The following is an 18,979-nucleotide window of genomic DNA, read 5'->3' on the forward strand; positions in this document are numbered from 1 at the left end:
AATAAACCGGTAGTGATCTCCCCTAAACTTTCTCGAATATTCTTATATAAATAACAGGGGATGGGAACTCGGGCTATAGACATGATTTTTAATCCATTTTAAATCCCTAAAGGTTTAAAATAGAATAAAATCTCGTAGACAAAAGAATTGCACACCAAGTGAACTCCAAATAAAAAAGTGCATAATAGTGCGCAATATTATTAGTACTTTAGAAATTTACATTAGTTTTTTTGAGAAATCGGAAGTAGCGTAAATTACTACTTCCGGTCAACGGAAATTACTCAAAATTTAACAGAAGTTAGAGAATTAGATCTTTTACATGTGAAATTTCATTTATCTATCTGAAATAGTACTCAAGTTATAGCCTTTTGAAAAATTCAAAGTAGGAAAAGTACCACTTCCGGTTATCGGAAATCGCTTAAAAGTTGATACGGATCTACGATTTTGATAAAATACTTATATATGAAATTTCATCAACTTAGCTGTAACGGTACTCAAGTAATCGTTTTTACACACGGACAGACACACAGACAGAGAGACAGACACACAGACATTCGGACAAGATTGCAAAATTAATGTTTTTCCGTATCAGTGAGGTGTAAAACGTCGAGATTTGTAAAAATCTCGATGTTTTTTTTTTTGCACGATTACAATACTTTCTCTATACTTCATATATACGAGAAAGTAAAAACACATTTTCTAAATTTGTTGAACTGTGGCAATCAGTACTTTGTTCAACTGTAGACTTTAATTGTATGTTCGTCTAGCTACAAACGTCAAGGCCAGTGTTTAGCTACAAACATCTCAGCTAGTGTTTAGCTACAAAAATTTCAGCTAGCGTTTAGCTACAAACATCTCAGCTAATGTTTAGCTACAAATATCTCAGATAGAGCGTAGCTACAAATATCTCAACTAGTGTTTAGCTACAAACATCTAGGCCAGTGTTTAGCTACAAACATCTCAGCTAGTGTTTAGCTACAAACATCTAGGCCAGTGTTTAGCTACAAACATCTAGGCCAGTGTTTACCTACAAAATCTCAGCTAGCGTTTAGCTACAAACATCTCAGCCAGTGTCTAGCTACAAACATCTCAGCTAGTTTCTAGCTACAAACATCAAGGCCAGTAATTAGCTACAAACATTTCAGCTAGTATTTAGCTACACATATCTCAGCTCGTGTCTAGCAACAAACATCTCATCTAGTGTCTAGCTACAAACATCTAAGCCAGTGTTTAGCTACAAACATCTAGGCCAGTGTTTAGCTACAAACATCTAGGCCAGTGTCTAGCTACAAACATCTCAGCTAGTGTTTAGCTACAAACATCTCAGCTAGTGTTTAGCTACAAACATCTAGGCCAGTGTTTAGCTACAAACATCTCAGCTAGTGTTTAGCTACAAACATCTCAGCTAGTGTCTAGCTACAAACATCTCAGCTAGTGTTTAGCTACAAACATCTCAGCTAGTGTCTAGCTACAAACATCTAGGCCAGTGTTTAGCTACAAACATCTCAGCTAGTGTCTAGCTACAAACATCTCAGCTAGTGTTTAGCTACAAACATCTCAGCTAGTGTCTAGCTACAAACATCTCAGCTAGTGTTTAGCTACAAACATCTCAGCTAGTGTCTATCTACAAACATCTCAGCTAGTGTTTAGCTACAAACATCTAGGCCAGTGTTTAGCTACAAACATCTAGGCCAGTGTTTACCTACAAAATCTCAGCTAGCGTTTAGCTACAAACATCTCAGCTAGTTTCTAGCTACAAACATCAAGGCCAGTAATTAGCTACAAACATTTCAGCTAGTATTTAGCTACACATATCTCAGCTCGTGTCTAGCAACAAACATCTCATCTAGTGTCTAGCTACAAACATCTAAGCCAGTGTTTAGCTACAAACATCTAGGCCAGTGTTTAGCTACAAACATCTAGGCCAGTGTCTAGCTACAAACATCTCAGCTAGTGTTTAGCTACAAACATCTAGGCCAGTGTTTAGCTACAAACATCTCAGCTAGTGTTTAGCTACAAACATCTCAGCTAGTGTCTAGCTACAAACATCTCAGCTAGTGTTTAGCTACAAACATCTCAGCTAGTGTCTAGCTACAAACATCTAGGCCAGTGTTTAGCTACAAACATCTCAGCTAGTGTCTAGCTACAAACATCTCAGCTAGTGTTTAGCTACAAACATCTCAGCTAGTGTCTAGCTACAAACATCTCAGCTAGTGTTTAGCTACAAACATCTCAGCCAGTGTCTAGCTACAAACATCTAAGCCAGTGTTTAGCTACAAACATCTAGGCCAGTGTTTAGCTACAAACATCTCAGCTAGTGTCTAGCTACAAACATCTAGGCCAGTGTTTAGCTACAAACATCTAGGCCAGTGTTTAGCTACAAACATCTCAGCTAGTGTTTAGCTACAAACATCTCAGCTAGTGTTTAGCTACAAACATCTCAGCTAGTGTTTAGCTACAAACATCCCAGCTAGTGTTTAGCTACAAACATCTCAGCTAGCGTTTAGCTACAAACATCTCAGCTAGTGTTTAGCTACAAACATCTCAGCTAGTGTTTAGCTACAAACATCTCAGCTAGTGTTTAGCTACAAACATCTCAGCTAGTGTTTAGCTACAAACATCTCAGCCAGTGTCTAGCTACAAACATCTAGGCCAGTGTCTAGCTACAAACATCTAGGCCAGTGTTTAGCTACAAACATCTAGGCCAGTGTTTAGCTACAAACATCTAGGCCAGTGTTTAGCTACAAACATCTAGGCCAGTGTTTATCTACAAACATCTCAGCTAGTGTTTAGCTACAAACATCTCAGCCAGTGTTTAGCTACAAACATCTAGGCCAGTGTCTAGCTACAAACATCTAGGCCAGTGTTTAGCTACAAACATCTAGGCCAGTGTTTAGCTACAAACATCTCAGCTAGTGTCTAGCTACAAACATCTAGGCCAGTGTTTAGCTACAAACATCTCAGCTAGTGTTTAGCTACAAACATCTCAGCTAGTATTTAGCTACAAACATCTAGGCCAGTGTTTAGCTACAAACATCTAGGCCAGTGTTTAGCTACAAACATCTCAGCTAGTGTCTAGCTACAAACATCTAGGCCAGTGTTTAGCTACAAACATCTCAGCTAGTGTCTAGCTACAAACATCTCAGCTAGTGTTTAGCTACAAACATCTAGGCCAGTGTTTAGCTACAAACATCTCAGCTAGTGTCTAGCTACAAACATCTAGGCCAGTGTTTAGCTACAAACATCTCAGCTAGTGTCTAGCTACAAACATCTCAGCTAGTGTTTAGCTACAAACATCTCAGCCAGTGTCTAGCTTCAAACATCTCAGCCAGTGTTTAGCTACAAACATCTAGGCCAGTGTTTAGCTACAAACATCTAGGCCAGTGTTTAATTACAAACATCTCAGCTAGTGTTTAGCTACAAACATCTCAGCTAGTGTCTAGCTACAAACATCTAGGCCAGTGTTTAGCTACAAACATCTAGGCCAGTGTTTAGCTACAAACATCTCAGCTAGTGTTTAGCTACAAACATCTCAGCTAGTGTTTAGCTACAAACATCTCAGCCAGTGTCTAGCTACAAACATCTAGGCCAGTGTTTAGCTACAAACATCTAGGCCAGTGTCTAGCTACAAACATCTAGGCCAGTGTTTAGCTACAAACATCTAGGCCAGTGTTTAGCTACAAACATCTCAGCTAGTGTCTAGCTACAAACATCTAGGCCAGTGTTTAGCTACAAACATCTCAGCTAGTGTCTAGCTACAAACATCTCAGCTAGTGTTTAGCTACAAACATCTCAGCCAGTGTTTAGCTACAAACATGTAGGCCAGTGTTTAGCTACAAACATCTAGGCTAGTGTTTAGCTACAAACATCTCAGCTAGTGTTTAGCTACAAACATCTCAGCTAGTGTCTAGCTACAAACATCTAGGCCAGTGTTTAGCTACAAACATCTCAGCTAGTGTTTAGCTACAAACATCTAGGCCAGTGTTTAGCTACAAACATCTAGGCCAGTGTTTAGCTACAAACATCTAGGCCAGTGTTTAGCTACAAACATCTAGGCCAGTGTTTAGCTACAAACATCTAGGCCAGTGTTTAGCTACAAACATCTAGGCCAGTGTTTAGCTACAAACATCTAGGCCAGTGTTTAGCTACAAACATCTCAGCTAGTGTTTAGCTACAAACATCTCAGCTAGTGTCTAGCTACAAACATCTAGGCCAGTGTTTAGCTACACACATCTAGGACAGTGTTTAGCTACACACATCTCAGCTAATGTTTAGCTACAAATATCTAGACCAGTGTTAAACTACAAACATCTCAGCAAGTACTGTAGTACATTGCTGTATAATAGTTTTATCAACACATTTGTGTCGTGTGATAGCTATGGAGATCAAACATTCATCACTGTGAACATGCTGACGACGTTGCCCAAAAAAAAATCCGGACATAGAGAGAGAAATGCGCACATGGGCTAAAGCAGTAAAAAAAAATCATTTTCAAACATTGAAGCCTGAAAATAATCCAGAAATTTAATATTTTTAAAATCAATGTTATAAGTTGCAAATCCAGAGAACTTGAAAATATTTTTTCAATATCTAGATATATTTAGTTAGGTCTATATTTTCATCAAAGATCATCTAGATCTAGATTTTAGATCTATTATGTTATAAAGTAAAGTTTCAATGGACATCAGCGAGTTGACGAGATTCCTTCCATAATGTTGTTGGGTGAAAGGAAAAAAAGTCACAGGAAAAAAACACAGAAAAAAGTCACAGTTTTTGCTAGGAAAAAAGTCACGGAAAAAGTCACAATGGAAAAATTTTATCGTAGAAAAAGTCACAGAAATAAAGTCACAGAAATAAAGTCACAGAAAAAAAGTCACACAAATCTTTTTAGAAATATTTTGATTTATTTGTTAAGAATTGTAAAATTTTGTATGTTTATTGTTGTGGGTTGTAGGCCTATTTTTTGATAGCATAAATTATTTATAGACGTTAAAAGCATTATGGTTTATAAAAATTGTAAGTAAAAAAACCGACAAATAAAATTGCCCATCCCTCGCTTTAGTGGTGATTGTGTCATTAGTTTTTGATGCATTTCAGAAAATGATTATCAAAAAGAGATACTGTTCCTTATTATACAAAGAAATAACTATTTTTAACAGACAAAAAACATATATGCTGAGGTGAGACTTCTTTTTTTTTAGATGTATATGACAAAGAAGCCATTTGGACCTTGTTGAACACAAGGCGATTGAAGTAGAGTTCACCGATTTCTGTGACCTCAGCACTATGCTCAGCCGAAATCGAAGTTTTTGATTGATAGGGTCCTAGAATTGTATTGTAAAGACATTACTTATTTCTTTCTTATTTTCTGAATGAAAAAAATGAACACAGTATCCAAAAGTTTAAGACACTCATTATCAATATTAATGTGGATTTTAGTGATAAATACACACTCTTAAGAAACAAAATTCAAAGACACACTTTAAAGAATAAATACGTTTTTATTATTAAGGCCAAGGTTATTGCGAGCGACTCTAAAAGATTATTGAAGTGTTTTATACACAAGCTATCACAGTCCAACAATATTTACCAAAAACAAAATTTTAGTTGATCTAAAAAAAAATTGAAAAAAATGAAAAAAATCAGTTCAGGTTGTTCGCTCATCGATTTAATAAAATACGACAGCTGCACCATTAAACAGACTTAACTCGTAAACTGATTAAAGAACTAATTACAGGTTGACAGGTAATACTTGATTGTTTTGGATTAAATACCATAAAAAAATGAAGAACGAAGCAGAAATAAAAACTGTCTTATTTGGTTGTTGAACTAAGGAATATAAAAACGTATATCAACAAACAGTACAATCAGAGGCGTAGCGAGGAATTGAGGTGGGGGGGGGGGGGGAGGAAGGGTGCTGACCGCACCGTGTGATATAATTTAGAGGAGGTGACACCAAGGCAAGAAATAGCAAAATGTCTACACGTTGCCTTAGGGAAAAATGTTTTGTTGTGAATCGAAATAATTTATATGTCAATCCCAGTCTGTGATGGGTGGGGGGGGGGTGAGTGACACCAAATATAAAGATAATTTACATAACAATCTCAACTTTAGTTGCGTATTTAGTTAAATACGCGTTAGAAAAGTTAACTATAAAAGAAATTTAGGCACATCATTGTGTTTTGCATATGTTTTGCCGTAGGCTGTTCTCTGGTCGGCCTTCCCTCAGTAGGTACTGTCCGAACATATTTTGTGTTGTTGACGTTTTGTGTCAATGACAGCCTTTGAACGTTGTCGGCTCTCTGTTTTGATCCTAAGTTTTGTTATGTAATGATCGTGATAAATATGGGCAGTAAAGGTGGTTGAACTAAGCATAAGTATTGTTGTGATGAATTGAGGGCAGCAATTCAGATGACCTTGCCATTTAACGGTAATTTAATTTAAAAAAAAAAACACGATGAAAACCGTGGACATTCTATTAAATGCTATAAATATAATGTTTAACATAATTACAATCTACATAATTCATACTAAATATTTTTAGATGAATTATAAAAATTACTATGCGTATACAACCTACACACATTTCATTACATTTAATTAATCATAAGTTAATTTGCACTCTTTGAATATTTAATACATAAAAGTATTAACAAATCACATGCAAATATATATTTGTGACTTTTTTACTTTCTCGTATATACGAAGTATAGAGAAAGTATTTTAATCGTGCACAAAAATCACTTGAAATTTTAACAATTTTCACAGTATTACACCTCAGTCCTTCATCACATCCGAAGTATAGAGGACTTATTTTAATCGGGCAAAAATTATCAATCCAGATTTATCAAAATTAAGAGGTTTTATGCGTAATCCAGTCTGAAAACCTGGGCTTTGCAATTCTGTCCGTATGTCTGTGTGTCTGTCTGTCTGTGTGTGTGTAAACCCGATAACTTGAGTACCGTTACAGCTAGGTTGATGAAATTTCATATATAAGTATTTTATCAAAATTGTAGATCCGTAACAACTTTTGAGCGATTTCCGATAACCGGAAGTGGTACTTATCCTACTTTGAATTTTTTAAAAGCCTATAACTTGAGTACTATTTCAGATAGATAAATGAAATTTCACATGTAAGTAAAAGATCTAATTCTCTACCTTCTGTTAAATTTTGAGTCATTTCCGTTGACCGGAAGTAGTAATTTACGCTACTTCCGATTTCTCAAAAAACTAATGTAAATTTTTAAAGTACTAATAATATTGCGCACTATTATGCACTTTTTTATTTAGCGTTCACTCGGTGTGCAATTCTTTTGTCTACGAGATTTTATTCTATTTTTAAAACTTTAAGGATTTAAAATGGATTTAAAATCATAACTATGTCCCGAGTTCCCATCCCCTGTTATTTTATATAAAAATATTCGAGAAAGTTTAGGGAAGATCACTCCCGGTTCATTTCCTGTGTTTTTTTACTTTCTCGTATATACGAAGTATAGAGAAAGTCTTGTAATCGTGCAAAAAAAAAAAAAAAGAGATTTTTACAAATCTCGACGTTTTACATCTCACTAATACGGAGAAACATAATTTTGCAATCTTGTCCGTATGTCCGTGTGTCTGTGTGTGTGTAAACACGATAACTTGAGTACCGTTACAGATAGGTTGATAAAATTTTATGTATAAGTGTTTTATCAAAATCGTAGATCCGTATTAACTTTTGAGCGATTTCCGATAACCGGAAGTGGTACTTTTTCTACTTTGAATTTTTCAAAAGCCTATAACTTGAGTACTATTTCAGATAGATAAATGAAATTTCATATGTAAGTAAAAGATCTAATTCTCTACCTTCTATCGAATTTTGAGTAATTTCCGTTGACCGGAAGTACTAATTTACGCTATTTCAGACTTCTCAAAAACGCATGTAAATTAATAAAGTACTAATAATATTGCGCACTATTATGCACATTTTGTTTTGGCGTTCGCTTGGTGCGCAACTTTTTTTCTACTAGATTTTATTCTATTTTTAAAAGTTTAAGTAAACAAAAATCATGTCTATATATTCTGAGTTGCCATCCCACGTAGTGTTATATTAGAATATTCGAGAAAGTTTAGGGGAGATCACTCCCGGTTTATTTTTCCTGTGACTTTTTTTCCTACAATCATGTTGTTGACATGGAATAAAAATGTGCTTTTTTATATTTAGATCGTAAAAAAATGAAAAAAAAAAAACTTAAGCCTAAAATTAATTTAGAAATTTTATATTTTTAGAAAAAATGCTATAAAAGTTGCAAATCCAGAGAACTTGAAAATAGTTTTTTGAGTTTAAGGCTACATTTCTATTTATTTTCATCAAGCCTAAGTTATAACTGGATGTTTCACTTTCGTAAGACAAATATTGATTTGGTGTACTGTAACTTAGTAATCGATAACTATTTGTTTACAAAACTTTGCAGATCAAGTTTTTAAATAACAATGCAAATTTAAACCCCATGACCTAATTTTCTATTTTTAGCCTACAACGTCTACAATAAAATTTATGGGCGGCCTATCGAATAGCAGGATGCCATTGTTTATGTCGCCATTACACGTGGAAACAAAATTGTTTTTACTTTTTTATTTTATTTTTATTTAGTTACCGAAAATATTAAAAACATTAGATACATCCAATCTTTAGTAAAGTCCAAAAAAAAAACCGAGACAGGCAGGATTTTATAACCATATTAATTGTAATTACGCCGTGCATGATTTTTTATAGACCTCTAAAATACTAGTCTGGCGCATTGCTTAGATGGTAGGATTGACCTCTGACCCTGAAACGTCACGCGTCGTTTTCTGACGGGTTTTACGTTTATTTTAGGGGTCCCATCCACGACAAATGAAAAAACTGTTTATATCGCAAATTCTCATCATTATTTTAATGCAAATTGCTAATAAAATGGATAATATGCCTTAGAATGCCAGAAAAAATCGCAAGATTCGTGGTTGTAAATAATGAGAGCATGTCTAGTGGAGCACTCTCCGTAAAAACTGAACCGCCGCCAAAAACGACCGACTAACGGGGAAAACGGCTCGACTAACTGTACATTATTATATAATTGATATATTTATCATGTATATTTACAGTATTTTTGATTACTTTTTCCAAAATCTCACTCGAGGATGAGGTACCCCCGCTGACATATCTATCCGCTATTTTTAGTATCATGACGTCATTGTTACGCTAGTTACCTCACAGAAACAACTAGTTTTTGTTTTTTGCGGAATGAACTGTTAAATCTAGTATTTTAATTATAATTCAATTGTAGCATGTGCGGAAAAAGTAAAATTATGGACATTATTATTGTATTAGTAATTTTATTAGTATATTGATTTTTTTTCTTCACTGTGGGCCGACAGTTGCTGCATTCGTGACCTGTGGTTAACCTCGTCAACGCTGCGTGGCCTATTCGTTTATATAATCAGTGATGCTCGTTCAGTGGCCTTTTTCAAAGCTAGGCCTAATTACGGGCGATTTTTAGACTTAATTGATCGGCCGTTAGCCTTTTTCATTGCTGCGTATTTTAAAAAATGCTCGTTCAGCGGCCTTTTTTTTTTTTGCGCTAAATAATCTGTTTACGGGCATTTTAAACGTTTATTTATTTATTTTTTTAAAGCTAGACGTAGATCTAGTTTTAAAAAAAATAATTTTTATACAGCTGGCTGTCTAGCATGCCTCCTAATGATATGTGAACTTTTAAAAAAATGACCGAACTTTAAAAAAAATGTCCAGAAGTAGGGAAGTAGGTCTGTTTTTCAATTTGCTTGAAGAAGGGGGGAGGGGGGGGGGGGGGGGGAGGGAAGAGAGAGAGAAGTGAAGACACCGACCATCTCGTGTACGCGTGTTCATTCTATGACGTGTACTATAGGCCTGCTGAACTCACGGTGACCCGCGACCGTGGTGGGATTTTTCAACCACAGGATAGTAAACGTAAGCAAGCAATCACGCGAGTGACGATGTTTGGAGATTTTATTTAAAAAAAAAAATCACATACGTCATGTTTTCAAGATGAAAAAAAATGTAATGTAAAAAAAAAAGACACTAATACCATGTATGAACCTCAGCTGCCACACTGTTGACTCGATATAAAGTGATTGAGTGTAAAATGTATTTTTATTTATAAACTATCTTAACTATTACACTATCATATTATTTTATGCATATATTATTTAAAATTAGGATTTGAAATAAAAATATTTATTATGGTCATTTGATTTATGCAGGTGCTCATTATTTCATAAAATGGTATGAATAACATGTAGAGTAGAATTTAATAAATAATAAAATAACTAGATCTAGTTTTATTATCAACCAGTTGCTTTTTGTTCAGTTACTTTTTGTTATTTTCCGGTGAGTAAATAACCTAAGCTGACGCAATTACCATGGCGGGAATTAATAGCTCGTGTACACACGTCCACGACGTAATGTTATGCCGGTCGAGGGGCTAAAACACGGTTTTGTCTTTCATTTTCCAATATCGGAAAAATTTCAAATTCTCTCTTTTCTCGTCAACCGAGTAAGCTAGATATTCAAATGTGGTGTCAAATGTTCTCTTAAGGGGTAAGGAACTTAATGGTGTATTTGAAATAACAGAATATTTTATTTAAAAAAATCCATAATTCAACCTACTAAAATACCTTTGACCCTTTGCTTTGAGACTTTTCTCGCTGGCGTCCATTTCGTAAAACAAACATTAGGGCCTACATTGATAGATCTAGATTTTTCTAGGCCTAATTTTAAATTTATTTGCTGTGAAGGAACTCAACGGTCTAATCTAGATCTCTAGATCTAGATTAGATCTATAATTCTAGACTCTATAGTTAGGCCTATATCTAGATCTAGATCTAGATTCTATATTAATCTAGAATCTAGTCTAGATCTAGATATCTATATTTTATATTCTGTCTGAAAACCCTTCATTGTAATTTGTTCTCAATACTTTGCCGTTAAAGATTTTTTATAAAATTATTTATTATTTTTGTTTTGAACAACATGACATAGAGATCTAGATTTAATCTAGATCTAGATTAGAACCTAGATTCCTAGATCTAGGCATAGGATAGGGCATAGGGCCTACTTCTGCATTTTCAGTGATAAAATGTTAGTAGCCTAAACTGGCAATTTTTTCTTTCCAGTTTTGTTTCGTCACCAAAAATATTTAGATATCTAAATATCTAGTAAATTATCTAGATTCTAGATCTAGATCTAAATTTAATCTATTTAATTTTTGGTATGTTTGTAACTACTACTAGATCTATAGATGATTAGATCTAATCCAGTAGATCTAGAATCTAGAAGCCTTTCGTTTTAGTCAGTCTTGATAAAATGTGAGACGCAAAATGACGAAGTGGTTTAAATTAAATGGGAGTAGAGATCTAGATCTAGAAGGAGTCGTCCATAAATGACGTCACACTCGTAGGGGTGAAGGGGGGTCCGTAATTTTGTGACAGTGTGTGATGAAGGGGGTGGTTCAGATGGTGCGACGTCACACTTTTGCTTTATAAAAAAAGCAATGTTAGAAAACGAATTTTAGACGTTATTTCGCATTTTAGAAAACTGTTTTAATAAATTGTAATAGGAATTGATTAAAATACTCTATTTTGACAGAGTTCAGACAAGATTTTAGAAAAATATTGATTTAAAAAAAAAAATTCAACTGCAATTTAGAGGGGTGTTGTAGGATGAGGAGTGTCGTCATTTTAGGGGGGGGGGGGTGTGGGGTTCTGGCTTTTTGTGAAAAAGGGGAGTGGGGAGGTAAAAATCATAAAAAAAAGCGTGGCGTCATTTATGGATGACCCCAAAAGTAAAACATAGATTACCTGCGGAATGGACATAACCGACATGAATAGTATAGTCTCTAAAACTAAATTATTCAAAAGGCCCATTTCATTAAATAATTATATCAGGCTTAATTAGGCCTAAATCATAATTATATTAAAGGTACTTAAAATCGGACGAGGCTAGTACTAGTAGGTTAATGTTAACAAGTTAAAGAAAGGTGATTCATTCATTTTTAGTAGGCCTATTGTTTTAAAAATTACAACAGTGTTTCAAAGTTTCATTCATGTTTATTGTGCCTGTTTTATTTTAAATTTAAGCAATTTTACTCAAACATTTCAATAAGTAAAAAATACTAAATTACCCATCAAATCTATTTATACTATTTAATCTAGGCCTATTATATTTGACACAAATATATCACAATATACATATTAAAGCCATAATAAGCTATTAACGAGTCACCTTAAATTTCACATTACTAGCCTCTGATGATTTTACATACATAAAATGTAAACGATAGTTTACTCCTACTGTCTGTAGATACTGAAAATTAGTAAATAACTGGAATTAGAATCTAGATCTACTAACTACTATGATCTAGTATTCTAGATGAGTAGAAATCTTGATTCTAAGAACTTGGTAATTGTAATTAAATGGGCCTATTTCAACTGTTACTCATCCTATTAGTTTTGTTTAACTTAACTAGACACTAGATACTTCTAGATCTAGACTGATCTAGAATTTCAGATTAGTAGATTTAAATTTAGATCTAGGACTAGTAGAATATAGATCCTAGTTTGATTTGAGGGTGTCCATAAAAGACATCAAGCTCTTTTGGAATATTTTTTACCCCGCCCCCTCCTTGTCTCACATCATTACAGAAAGCCTGACCTAAAATGACATTGCACTTACATTATGTGATTGTAAAGCGGTATTTATGGTTTAAGATGTGTACCATAATGCATATAATTATTACAGTTTTTATAAGATGTGTCTTACTAAAAGTTACTTTTGAACTACTAACTTACAAGTTACGAAATTTGACTTATGTGATTGTGCAATGATTGTTACATTATTAATTTACTTTATTGAGGTGTCATACTTCTCATACTAATGTACATGCCTCAATTTTTACTAGTTTTGACATCTGCAGATTACTTGGATCAGAAGGCTACTCCTGGTCTCTTACTTGAAAAAATACACAACCATGGCAGAGGGAAAAGCAAAGCCTGAAACTTTCTGCCTCTTTTATAAAAAAGAATCACCATTTAGTCAGCACCACCCAAGCAAGTTTAAAGTTGATGATCAGGAATTCAACTGTGCTGAGCAGTACATGATGTATAAGAAAGCTGGTACACATTTTTCTAGCAGCCAAATGCTCTATCCTTTGACCATTAATGTGTTTATAAAAAAAAAATTATATTATTGGCCTATAACTTTAATTAATGTGAAATTTAAAATTTTAATCATACGATAATATTAGAATTTAAATGAAGTTTCTTAACTTTCTCTGCCAATTATTATTGGCATATTCATGTATTTGTTTAGCTGGAATAAATAGTAATTTTCCAAAAACGACTACACATGTTATAAAGAGAAAGAGTAATTTACAGTACATTTGTGATGGGATGCCACATAGAGAGTAAGATAGGAGTTCTAGCAGCTAATTTTTCACAAAACTTGCTTTTTGGAGCATGATTTGAGGTGTCTGCTTGTAACAGATTTATAAATTTCCTACATGCTGAAACACATGTCACTTTTTACAATTTCCTTTATAAAATTTAAATTTTTGTTTTAAAACTTGTGTTAACATTTTTCTGCAGAGCTGTTCCAGGATGAAATTATGAAAAAGAAAATAATGGAATCCAAAAGTCCAATGGAGCAGAAAAAATTTGGGCGTCAAGTCCACAATTTTGATGAAGATAAGTGGAACGCAGTTTGTGAGGATATTGTCAAGGAAGCTTCAATTGCTAAGGTGGTCTAAAAAATATTGAACACCAATAAAATTGGATAATGTATGTTAAAATGTTGGCTGTTTTAGATGTCAGCAGTGTCAGCAAGTTGATCTGACTTTTAAATCACTGAGCCACCTTAACAGCACTGAGTTAATGGCTTGATTTAATTTAATTAACTGAAACTGTCAAATAAAAATAACATATCATAATTATTTGTGGGACTAATTCAACCTTTAATATGTGAAAGTCAAAGCTAATTGACTTTTGACTCAACACACTTCTCTTCATTAGGATTAGCCCCAAAGAAATTTGAAATATTGATTATTGTCCCTAAGAATATTTCATTTTTCCTGTAAGTAATGTAATAATTTTATAATATTATTTTAATAGTTATTTATCTTTTGCAGTTTAAACAAAATGAGCACTTAAGAAAGGAGTTATTTGCAACTTTTCCAAAGACTTTGGTTGAGGCCAGTCCTACAGACTGCATCTGGGGAATAGGGATGAGTGAGTCAAATCCTAAAGCCCATGACAAGAAGCTATGGCGGGGAAAAAACAAATTAGGTTACATCCTGACGCAGGTTAGGGATGAGCTTATGGAGAGCTTATAGAGAAATGGAACAACACCTTTGGTCAAGTTCAGGAGCAGGACACTGGACATCACAACATGGCCAAGAGCTGGTCACTAGATATTACATCATGGCCAGGAGCTAGACAAAAGACTGTATTTCATAGCCCCCAGATTTCTGCTGAACATGTGTGTATGTTTATTTAAGTTATACAACTAAAATAAAGCCCTGATATAAATTGTATTATTAAATCTATTACAACCAGTCCGTCCATACAGCTACATTTCCAGCTATTCATTATTTTTTTATTTATAATAAAATTAACTGCCAGTAAATGGCCTTTTGTATTCTAAGATCATGGATACAAAACTGAAACTGATTCACTTAATCTCAACACAAGCACACTCAATTGTTTTAAAAAGTAAATGATAATATCATTCCAATTTATTTTGACAAAATTATCTATATAAGCAAAAGACCGCAAAATGTATAAATTATAAAAAGTCTCAAAATTAACTGTTACAAAATTATCCATGATTTAATTTATTTAAAAAACAATATCTAAATGTAAGGAACAAGGCATTTTGTATTATTTAAAGCACAGCTATGTTTAGAAAAGTGTTGAGATCTTTTAAAAAGTTTATAAACAAACTATGTTTCATTAATATTATACCTAGCAATCACAAAATGAATGCATCTTTCTGCATGAATTATTATGAATAATCTTTGTGCCTTGTATTTCTATCTACATTCTGAGTACGGCTGAGGTTTTTCAAATTTAAAACCATTACAAATATTACTTTTTAGTTTCTTACATTTGCCAATCACAGAATAATGAATAGACCCTGGGCCTCTAACTATAGCATCAGGTAGGGCCAAGTAGCAACTACGAAACCCAATCTTTTAATATTTTTTTATACATTCCGCACTTTATTTGAGAAGAGCTAAAAAATATACAAAATATTACTTTTATTTGAGTACAAGTTTTATCAAATTGGAAGCATTGTCAACTAAGTGTTTGGCTATTTATGTCAACAAGCTTAGAGCAGTTTGAAAAGTTTTGTTTAGTTCTGTCTGACCAAGGTATAAAGAGTTAATTTTGTATTTTATAGAATAAAGGTCAAACCTTCTAAAAAAACTAACAAAAAACCTTTTTTTGAATCAATTAGTTTTTCCACCTTTCAGTCTTGAAGTCAGGCTATCGAATTAATTTTATAATGAATAGCCTTAAAAGGCCAGCGAGTTAAACAGCTTGTGGGTTAATAAGAATATCCTTGATCATTCCAGACCTGTTTTTTATTTAATGAAATCATTTGCATTGAAAAAGGCGCAGGTCTTAAAATTGTGTTTAATGACATTATTTGTATTAGCATGTGAGCATTTTTTAAATTAAAAGCAATAAATGTTAAGCTCTGGAATTGGTCAGCTTGATGTAGCATATCTAGGCCTACAACTACAAGCAAGAGTTTAAAAAAAAATTTTGTGTTATTGTAATTCCAGTCAGAGACTTAGAGGGAAATGGCTGAGTGGCATTATTTTTTTAAAAATTTGTGAAATAATTGTGCAGTAAAATAAGTTTTGTAATATAGTTAACTCAAAGAGATACTAGTTTTATTTCTTTATTTAGGCTACAATAAGATCATGAAGAATACAGAAAAATGTAAATTAACTTTTATTAAACTCCTACTAGGTCCTATAAGTAAAAACTATTTTCTGGTAATGTTTTGGGTCTGTCAAACTTTGTATAACAAAGAATAAATGTTTTAAGCACAAGTTTGTATATTTTTTACATCTAATTTTCTGATGTTTTGCCTCTGGTATATCAGGCATCTAGTGAACCATATAATATATGCCGTTTTACACATATTTTATCATGTTTTATAAATTGGTTGTTACACTAAGTAGGCCTATGAGATCTATAGCACAGAATATCAGGATCTCTTTCAAACCTTAAACTGTGGACATATTTCTCTTATAGACCTATTATAAAGAAGTGTAAATTGAGTTTATTGAATATTTTTAATCTACTTCACAACCATGTTGTAAATATTCATCATGAATAAATTAACTTTATTGTTAACCTCCATTTGTTTTTATTTTCATCTACCTAAATGTTTCTTATTGTTACTATTTTTAGTCACCTCACTATCATCAACCACCCATCCTACATGAAATATTGTCTTTTATTATTTTTTCCTCCAAATTAGCAAGTCCAGTACTGTTCTATTATTATAAAGATATTTTGTATACTTAATAGGATTTTATTTTTAAATAGATAGGAGTTATAGAAAAATGTAATGAAATGTTTCTAGAAGATTAAATAAATGTAGACGTAGGATGGGATAAATGCTGAACGTGACCAGGTCAGTAGGTCCTGGTACAAGGTCCTGTAACTTTGTTTTGTTATCTCTTCTGGGAAAGATGCAAGTCACATGTTATTGTTTTACTTTACCCAACCAGGAAGTAACGCCAGTGGTGTCACAAGGCTGAGACTTCAACTACCTTGCCAATACTAGACAACCATTATGAAAATTAATATCTACCACCATGTAGTAGACAGTCACAACCACTTGTCCACAGGATATTTTTTGTAATGGCCCTTATTAATGTGTCGAATCATAATGTCCTTGATCAGCTTGCTGCATATTCTCTTTTTTTTTTTTAGATCTTTTCATTCAGGCTACTGGGTGTCTGCATAGATTATATAGGCTATTTGTGTTTGTCTGTGGTTAATATGCTACTGGTGTCTGTGGATTATAGGTTGGTGATGTTTTGATGTAGAATCTGTGGATTAGGTTACTGGTGTCTGCCAGTGGATTATATGTTTATGGTGTCTGTGGATTATAGGTTAATGGTGTCTGTGGATTATAAGCTACTGGTGGATTAACTGTGGATTATAGTTTACTAGTGGCTGCCTGTGGATTAAAGCCTAATAGTGTCTGGCTATTTAGACTACCTGTGTCTGCACATGGATCATTTCAATGCAATCAAAACAAGAATGTTAAAAAAACAATGTGTTTATTTATCTTGCTGCACTTTGGTTCTATATTTAAACTATCTCTGCTACAGATGTATTTTCCTTTAGACTTTCGGTTACTTTCTGCTGCCCCGCCCACTAGTTGGTTACTGCACAAGTAGGTGAGATAGTTTATCTTCCTGTTACTTTTAGGTTTGTTTCAGATAATAAATCATTTGAGTTTCAGTGCATATGGTGTAGATAATCTATTTTTATGTTTCCCTGAATTGAATTATCTTATTTTTTTGGAAAATCTTAATAATAATAATGTTTATCTTTTAGTTTCATTTAGAGTATTAAAAAGCAATGCGTTATGCTAGTTAACAGTAGGCCATATGTAGAGTTAAACGTTGAGTCTAAAGCTAGTTTGATGGCTTATAAAGTCAAGGATCCATTAAACAAACATGAGCATAGAATAGTAGCGCAGGGAATCAGAGTTTCTTCCAGGCATCTCTTTTTTACCTCCACCCCCCCCCCCCCCCCCCCCCCTGAAAATTTCAAGTGCCCCCCCCCCCCCGGAGAAAAAAGTCTGGAAGAAACACTGCAGGGAATGTGCTTACATATACAGCCTATATATATATATATATATATATATATATATATATATATATATATATATATATATATATATATATACGCCTTATATATACGTTTTTAAGTATACCTACAAAAACGGCATATTTTAATTACATTAAAATGTGAAACATTGAAAGCAAAAACAAGCGCCATTAGCTGTTAGTGTACTTTAGACATGTTATTTTTTAGTTTGGTTCTATTCTCTACCCCCCCCCCCCTACTGCAAGCACACATACACACTCACATATATATATATATACGCCAGTAGTGTAGTAATTTTAGTTTATGTAAAGAGCTCGTCCTATTACCAAAAAAAAAAATGAAATTAAAATAGCTCGGAAGCAAAAGCACTTAATTTCACATGATGGCTCTTGTTGAGTTCTAACCACAGTGAGGTCACAGACGTATTAGAGGGTTTGCAAGCAGACATTGTTAATGAAATATCAATGTAAACAAAGTAATATTTTAAAGCCTTTGGAAGACACAGGTACCTAATATAAATATAGTCCCAGAAAGGCAGTGTCGTCTTCTAAGTTTCTAATTGTTGTGTGTTGGTCTATTCTCGCGGGGTCGGCGTGGTCGAGTCGGTAAAGCTCATGGTTGCTCAACTGAAAAGCCACTCTTCTAGGAGAGACCACTGTTTCTTCTAGGCATCTTCTCCCCCCCCCCCTGAAGAAAGTATACCAACCTCCCGAACGAAATGGAATTTATATAGAAAATATTAACAGTGTCCGCCCCCCGCCCCCCTCCCCTGAGAAAAACCTGGGAGAAACACTCCAGAATCAAATAACTGCTGCATCGTAGTTTGATTTTGGTTGGACAAAGGCTATGGAAGCAAATCCAAAAATAAAAGAAGGCTGAAGTCGGAGTCAACGGCCTCAATAACCAGTTGACATGTATAGGCCTACTTAATTGTGTTGGAGGGGATCCCTTCCAACATTAAAATTAAGAACGAAGAAGAAGAGAAAGAAGAAATAAGGTCTATTCTCAAAGAAATTTAGGCATTTTAAACAAAACCATCTTATTTCTGGCCAGGTGACCTTCTGGT

The 18,979-nt window shown here is 33.9% G+C and overlaps 1 protein-coding gene across 1 annotated transcript; it reads left to right on the top strand.

Annotated features, from left to right (window-relative positions):
• Positions 1-10,673: 10,673 nt before the first annotated feature.
• Positions 10,674-14,881, top strand: LOC131945196 (N-glycosidase YbiA). The gene is made up of 4 exons (XM_059306226.1): positions 10,674-10,715; positions 12,969-13,167; positions 13,639-13,790; positions 14,178-14,881. Exons 2-4 carry the CDS (start codon positions 13,023-13,025, stop codon positions 14,379-14,381), a joined length of 501 nt encoding a protein of 166 aa, XP_059162209.1. The 5' UTR covers positions 10,674-10,715; positions 12,969-13,022; the 3' UTR covers positions 14,382-14,881.
• Positions 14,882-18,979: the final 4,098 nt, after the last annotated feature.

The sequence above is a fragment of the Physella acuta genome, unplaced genomic scaffold, assembly GCF_028476545.2.
Source record: "Physella acuta isolate Inbredline_101_S28 unplaced genomic scaffold, ASM2847654v3 ptg000531l, whole genome shotgun sequence".
Taxonomy (NCBI): domain Eukaryota; kingdom Metazoa; phylum Mollusca; class Gastropoda; family Physidae; genus Physella; species Physella acuta.